This window comes from Toxorhynchites rutilus, chromosome 1 (genome assembly GCF_029784135.1).
Source record: "Toxorhynchites rutilus septentrionalis strain SRP chromosome 1, ASM2978413v1, whole genome shotgun sequence".
NCBI classification, from domain to species: domain Eukaryota; kingdom Metazoa; phylum Arthropoda; class Insecta; order Diptera; family Culicidae; genus Toxorhynchites; species Toxorhynchites rutilus.
In genome coordinates, this window is record NC_073744.1 from 53091151 (window position 1) to 53098946 (window position 7796).

The 7796-nt window shown below is 40.4% G+C and overlaps 1 protein-coding gene across 1 annotated transcript; it reads left to right on the forward strand.

Moving 5' to 3' along the window:
- The first annotated feature begins 2493 nt into the window (after nt 1-2493).
- On the forward strand, nt 2494-6861 carry LOC129766863 (transcription elongation factor B polypeptide 3-like). Its single transcript, XM_055767467.1, has 6 exons — nt 2494-3181; nt 3247-3775; nt 3991-4234; nt 4371-5983; nt 6061-6355; nt 6436-6861. The coding sequence occupies exons 2-6, from the start codon at nt 3698-3700 to the stop codon at nt 6522-6524; spliced, it is 2319 nt and encodes a 772-aa protein (XP_055623442.1). The 5' UTR covers nt 2494-3181; nt 3247-3697; the 3' UTR covers nt 6525-6861.
- The last annotated feature ends 935 nt before the right edge of the window (nt 6862-7796 follow it).

Here is a 7796-nt window from a genome sequence, read left to right on the forward strand (position 1 = left end):
CCAACTGTGCCAATTTGGTCTAGTTGTGTCAATGTGTGCCAACCGTGCCAAGTGTACCATGTCACAGCTTTGTGTCGTACCAAATGGTACAAAATTTTGTCGTACCATGGCACGAGCCGTGTCAATGGCACACGCATATTATGGCCCCTTCTTAATGAAGTGGTTATATTGCTTCACCTCTTATACATTGATATAAGCGCCTAGCTCTATATATCCTAAGGTGAGGCCGTTTCGTCACTAAGTTGGTTAGTGGAGCGGTATATGAAAACAGTACAGAAGAAAGCAGAAGGGGAATTATTTGCATGTAGCGTGAAAGAGACAGACTGATCACGAGCGAGTTTTGGCACCAGCGTATTGTGTTTTGTTTACAAACAAAACCCAGTAGACTTCCAAGATGGCTGAAGAGTGATTTTAGCAAGTTGGCCCACCTTAGAATATACTTCTAGGCGCCTTGGGTTGGGGTGCAGTCGTCTCCCAATTGGCGAACTTGCACTGTAAATGCCACACGGAAAAAGCACATTGCGTGGCATCCTCACATTTCAAGTGTGGATTTTTTTCAGATCATGATACACTAGTTGCGAATTGCAATGAATGGTATATTTAAAAGCCGAAAATAACCTGACAAACGTAATGCACCAGGTTCTACTGTAATTCATCGGACAAAAAATAAGGATTTCATATCTTTCAAACATTCTGCTTATAATAAATCAATTCTAATCGATCCAGCGATAAAAAAACATTTTTTGTATTTATTGTGATGAAGATCAAATGAAAAAAGATACACATTGAACTTTTAGGAAAGCATTCTGTTCTTACAGGTAGTATAAAGATTCCAAAAACTTGTCTGTATGATGGGTCACAAATTCAGTTTATTCCGTCAGATAAAACTTGTTCTTTCTTCTTCGATAACCTTTTCTGTCTGACCTTTTTCCGCTCCTCTTTCTTCTAGGCTCCTTTGTAGTGATCCCCGATAATCGTTCGATTAATCGATTAATCGAATACTTCCTACAGAAATAGATTATTAATCGAACGAATACTGGACGATCAATAATCGAAGCGAACGAATAATTTACGTCGATTAATCGATCCAAACCCAGAATAGAAAAAACGTACGGCCGCTGCAGTTTTATCCTGAAAATCAATCATTATTTTTGATGCTCCCCTAAGTTCGTAAACGATGCTCAATTACGTCAACGCGAATTAAGCTTTGTTTACAAGGGGAGCGTAAAAGATAATAATTGATTTCGGCGAAATGAACACTTTTTTGATTCCATATGGCTTTCTAGCAAATGAGAAATATTAGTCTAACTAATTATTTCTTTCGGTGTGACGATTTATCGATTAATCGATTATTTGGGGCGATTAATCGTATCGAATAACAAACTGCTGAAAACTATTCGATTAGCTGATGAACAATTAATATCAAAAATCGGGGATCACTAATCCTTTGATCCACTCCTCGTCTGTCATATCTGAAAATATATCGAATTGTATTATAATATACTTATATTGTAGAATATAATAAACTATTAATCCCTACATCCCCACCTCCTCGTCTGTCATTTACACGCATATCTGAAAATATACCGAATTGTATTATAATATACTTATATTGTAGAATATAATAAACTATTAATCCCTACAGGTAGCATAATCATACCAGAATGAGAGAGGGGTACATTACAGCCTTCCGTTTGCACAGGTACCTACATACAGTGATACAAACTCGTAATTGTACTCCACCGTGCATATCTCGCGTAACTTTTGAAAAGGTCCTATGTAACAAATGTAAACAAATCGAGTTAATGGATGCACGCTATTAGTTTTCAATCATTGAATGCATTACAGAAACAATCGTTCACGTATCTATCTTCTTCATCTTTTAATCGCCGATGCAAAAAATATCCAATGTACAGATTCGGATTTTAAGCACTCGGCTGTTACTTCAGACGCCTCTTTCCTCCGGCGCTCGAAACATCCGAAGTAACAAAACATTCAAAACAACACGAAGTCGTACTTCGGTCGTTTTGAGTTTTTGTTTCTTTCAGGTGTTGTTATCTATGTCAGTGCAATTCAACGAGTGATGACAATAATAATCTGTCTTTAGAATGAAATGCTGATGTTTCGATTGTTCTTCAGTAGTTAGTTTCAAATTCTTATCGTGAAACGTAATATGTCCAATGTTCAAACAGGGGCAGTCAAAATGTCCAATGTAACATTTTTCGCTCCGAGGCTTCAAATTTAAGCTCAAATCACGGAACAACTGTTACGATTGGTTTTTCAGAGTTATTATTGACTGCTAGTGGTAAAAGTAGTGATAAAGATCGATACCTTTTAAGACAATTCGCGGAATAATGTTCGGGTCTTCAACTTCATTTTTCTAGAGTTGACGAAAATGTTACATTGGACCTTTTCAAAAGTTACGCGAGATATCTCTTTTCCCTTCTTTTGAAAGGCGAAAACAAAGTTCCAGAACATTCTATTTAGATGAAGTTATAGTGTCATATGAAAGTTAAAAGGTTTGCTATCTGTTTTCAGAATAATGGTTTATATTTCCCTAAGAATTGCGAATGTATGAAATTGGTTCAGAATGTTTACTTGAACATCCTAAAGAAAAACATGTACCAAAGTGTGAACAAAATGAGATTGAATCGAGGATACAAGTTTCATCAAGCAATGACCCTAAGCACAAGTCACATGTAGTTCGCACATGGTTACATTATAATTGCCTTAAAGTTGTTGATACTTCTCCACAATCTCCCACCATCAATCCCAGTTAGAAACCATCAAATTTCTAAATGCAACGATTTTAAAAACCACTTGATCAAAAAATGGATGAATATTCCTTCCGAACACACCAAAAAACTCGTAGATAACGGCTAAAGACAGCTAAAGATAGTTGCAATAAACAAGGGATACCATACTAATGATGAAATTCTGAAATTAATGAACGCCTTATGAATCGAGTTGAAATTTCAACCAGAGTACGATTATGAGTTTGAGTCAATTTCCACACATTCGCAATTCTTAGGGAAATAAAAACCATTATTCTGAAAACAGATAGCAAACCTTCTAACTGCCATATGATCCTATGACTTCGTCTGAATATAATGTTCCGAAACCTTGTTTTCGACTACCAAAAGAAGGGAGAAGAGATCTACCTGGTGCAGTACGACTACGAGTTTGTATCACTGTATTTACATATTTTATAATGTGGTAGTAATAAGAAAGTGTCGGCAATAACAGGTATACACGGCCGCAGAGGCATTAAATCAATTGACACATAGTCGGAGTAAGCATATTCAGCGCGGACGTCAAAGTGCTTCGATCGAAGCACACATTTGCTAATGTTGAAAATAGAACAGTAGTGTGCGTGCGTGTGTGTAGCGTTATCGTGTCTTTGCCATAGACGAAGCAGCTGTTGGTGCGGAATAAAGTCGTACTTTTGCGTTCGTACGTAAGCATAATGGCGTACTGTGGTTGACAAAATTTTTCGTAGGGTTGATTCCGTGATCCGTTCTGTTTGCGCGAAATAACGGGACGTGTCCGTTGCGTCCCTGTGATTCGGGGATTACGCGAAATTTGTGCTGCAGCAGCTTGCAGAGTGGTGCGGAACAATATTGAGGGTCGCTGTATATACCAACATATTGGATATTGATTGCTTGCTGGTTGCTGAAAATAGTTAAATCGGAGCAAGATGTCTAAAATGTCAATCGTGGACATAATATACCACTACCAGAAAAGCATCGACCAGTCACCGGGAGACGAAGCAAGGGTAAGTGTTGCGAAGGTTGCGAATATGGGAAAAGGTCTGATCTCGGGTGGTTCACTTTGGGTTGGCTGGAGCAGCTGATAGGGTTTGCTTGTGTTGGTAGAGCTGAATGAACATGCGGTTGGGATGGTCGTATGAATGATTGAAAGACGAAAATTTACATTGTCATCTTCAGACTTTCCAATTACCGTGAACGTATTTGTTTCTCTTTATTCCAGCTTATCCATTGTATAGAAAAACTTCATCGTCTGCCGATATCGGTGCAGCACCTACAGGACACCGGCATCGGAAGGACTGTCAATGGGTTGCGTAAATACGACGGTGAAGTGGGCGTTGCGGCCAGAACGCTCGTCATGAAATGGAAAGCGCTGGTAGCCGTCGAGGAGTCTGAAAGTGACGACCCAATGGAATTGGACGAGACTCGTAACGATGGAGATCACGATGGAGACAATGATCCTGAATGTAAGTTTAAGATCGATCTTTAGCAAAATATGCCTAATATGCGTCAATAAAGTCTTTGTTTCTGTTATTTTGACAACCTTTTGTTTTGTGCATTGTATCCGTATAGAAGAAATCCTGATTGTGGAATATATTTCAGACGACTACGAAGCATCGAATCTGCAGGTGGACGAACAACCCCAACGACAGGAGGAGCAATCTGACGATCAGGATGATCAAATAAATGGTCACGAGAGCGACCACCGAGAGAACGATCAAGACACACATCACGACCGTTCCGACAATGTACATCATAGTAGCCGGTCCACAAGAGAATCCGAAGTCAAAGATAATAGAAGCAGCAGTCGTAGTCTTTCGAAGGACCACAAATCCCACGATCGAAGGGAGAAGGATCGTTCGGAGGGCGGCAAGGATTCGACTCATCGTAGTAGCAGCAGCAAAAGTCATTCGTCGTCTTCGTCTTCTAGGAAATCATCGTCGAGTCACGGTGAGAAAGACAGGACGGATAAGCATGGCTACAGCAGCAGCAAAAGAGATTCTAGTCATTCTAGCAAATCGGAGAGCGGTCACAGCAGCAGTAAAAACGGAAGCGATGTTAAAGATAAACATCATTCTAGTTGCAAAGTGACCAAGGAAGCTACCGATGAACACAGACTGAAGGAGGAAAGTCAGTCGCAAAAGCGATCGTCGGAAGAGAAAAGCAGTAAAGACAGATGCAGCACTAAAGAAAGACATCACTCGAGTAGAAAAGAGGAAAAGGAACACAAGCGTAGACGACCGTCGGAAGAGGAGGAAGTCAACGAATCGAAGAAAGCTAAATCCAGTGATTCGAGTAAATCCAGCGGAAGCAGGCGGGATAGATCCAGCAGCAGCAGTAAATCTTCCACCAAAGAACACTCCGGGAAAAAGAGAGAATCCTCGTCGAAAATAAAGCACGAAGAGTTGGAAAACTCGGATGACGATGGGACCATTGGATTGGATAGCACCGGAGGCGCCAGCTTCGCTGATGCTCTTTCAATGATCGGGATGCCTTCCTCATCGAAGAAGAAATCCTCCAGCAAGACAAGCAGTGATAAGACGAAGCAAGCTTCTTCGAGTATGCCGCCACCGGCATCTAGAGGCAGAGATGATAAAGTTTCCCCTAAATCCGCTAAATCCAGCCGATCCAGAGATTCCTTCTCTCCCAACAGTACGGCTAGCAACAGTAGCTATGGTAGCAGCAGTGGCAGCTATTCATCGACTCCTTCCCTACTGACTCAAAAAGTAAAGCTGGAACCTTTGCCCGAAGCTTCGGAAATAGTGGATGTGTTGCCTGTGATTTCTCCCCACTACAAACCGATGCCGCTAAATCAAACCGTGATGGAGTGCGTGTTCTCCAGCACCGGCAAAAACCAGAAGCGCACGCTGACCGAAGAGGAAGCTCTCGGGCAGAGCATGCAATCGAAAAATTTGCGCACAAAAGTATATTCTGGGGTCAAGAACAACAAGGAAGGCGTTCCCAAACTGTACGATCTCTGCATCCGTCTGCTCCAGGAGAATATCGACCTGCTAGACATTACCGGTGGTATTCCATTCGATTTGCTAAAACCGGTTCTCGAGCGGGCTTCGCCCGAACAGTTGTCCAATCTGGAGAATTATAATCCATACTTGATGGAAGACACGGATGTTTTATGGGAACAACACTGCAAGAGGAAGTTCCGAAGTCAGCGACGTAGAGAAGAAGAATGCGAAACATGGCGGGAAATGTATTTGGTAAGTTTTATTTCGCAACCACGATCTAATCAGCAATCGAACTCATATCAACTAATATATTTACATATTTTCAACAGCGCTGCTCGGAAGAAAGGGATGCCAAGCTAAGAAGCCTCACACATCACATCAAGCTTACCCAGGTGGAGAAAGCTGCTCCCGTCCGCAGGACTCAACTGGCGTACGTAGACTCGGCGGTTAAGCCACCTCGCAATGTTATCAGCAAGCAGGTTAAGTACGGTACCGATCGATTGCCCGTTGTTTCGCCTGCTGCGAGAGTTGCCTCCTTGAACAACGCGACATCAAACGTGGCAAAAGCAGGCGATTCTCGTCTGAAGGTCGCCCCCGGAGTAAGGGATACTGCTCAAACTCAAGGTAAATATTGAGCAAACAACAAAGTGACGATAACATTGTTACAATCATCGTTTTTTGTTTGTATTCTTTTCCTTTTGCAGTGTTTCACCCCGGTAAACCTCGAAAGGCACCTCTGATGGCCAAACTGATGACCTCGTTGAAAGGATTCAAAACAGGATTCCGTCGATAGGCTAAACATTAAAAGCATGCACGCCAGCAAAAAAGGGTGTCTCAGCGGGGAACTTAGTTGTCCGATTTTTTGTTCAACACTGTGGAACATAAATTATTCTCAGACTGTACAGAAACTATTCAACAGAATCACAATAACTAGAGATGTTGGTAACGTAACATTTTGCAGTTTTATCCTTAGGTTCTCAGCGAGAAGATTTATTCGTAGCTAGTTAGTGATACGAATAGTCACTTTTAATTCAATAATTTATTAGTAGCAGTTTTGTGTTTTTATGTAAATAGGTTTGTTATATTTATTCTGTAAGTACCAATCTTGAAATATATGACTCAGTCAGCAATGTATCGCATTTTTCTAAAGTTTGGGTAATTTTGACGGGTTTTCCATGAGGTTTCACATGACCAAACATGTTCCATTCTATGCAATAACAGCACCCACTGCTGCAATGGATGGAAGAAATTTTCAATCTAATCGTAACCGTCAAAGAACGATAAAGCAAATTATGGGCCCTTGTTAGAAACAACACCGCAGGGAACACGAGCAGCCTCGTCGGAAAACAGAACCACTAAAACGTCAAATAGTAGACATGTCGAAAAACGAGCTACAACTGACTCTCGGACTAGTCAATTGTCAAATAGGCAAAAAACATGAAAGGTTCATGGTGGAAAGTACGTGTTTAAAAATCACAAGTTAAAATAAAGTTATTCCTAAATTGATTATACTAGTTAAAATAATAGATATAACTAGTGAATTTGTCGAACTACAGCCGTAAGTAATCTCATACATAATTGGAATATTGTACCTAATTAAAATGATAAAGACAGGACACAAAACGGATTAAAACGAACAACACGTGGGTTAAGATTCGCAGATAAAAGGCAATCTTGCGAGGCAGAAAATCTATTGCAGGAGGAAGAGAAACTAAATGTAAAAGGGTAAATCTATTAAAAAATATGAATTTAATTAATAAATATATATTTGTAGCTTTGATCTACTAACAGCGAAGTTGATCCAAAGAATTTCTTTCCGTAATCCGAACAGCCCTATTATAGAAATCGAGGCGATAAGAATTTTGCTCGTTAGACCTATTTTACTATTATAGAAATCGAGCAATTTGATAGCACCGAGCGAGTGATAGCTATCGATGCAAGTGTCAGAACTTTTCGAGTTGTTTGGTTCACTTGTTGCATATCTTCAGAGAATTATTTTGTTTTGGTTTGCGTCCCTGATATTTTCCTTTAGAAAACATTTCAGAAACGCTTGAATATATGCAAT

What these genes read in the sequence shown, in the direction of transcription:
- LOC129766863 (XM_055767467.1), top strand. Translation starts at nt 3,698, where the DNA reads ATGTCTAAAATGTCAATCGTGGACATAATATACCACTACCAGAAAAGC. An exon ending in CACCGGGAGACGAAGCAAGG is followed by an intron (nt 3,776 to 3,990) that starts GTAAGTGTTGCG and finishes TCTTTATTCCAG; the next exon opens with CTTATCCATTGTATAGAAAA. An exon ending in CATGGCGGGAAATGTATTTG is followed by an intron (nt 5,984 to 6,060) that starts GTAAGTTTTATT and finishes TATTTTCAACAG; the next exon opens with CGCTGCTCGGAAGAAAGGGA.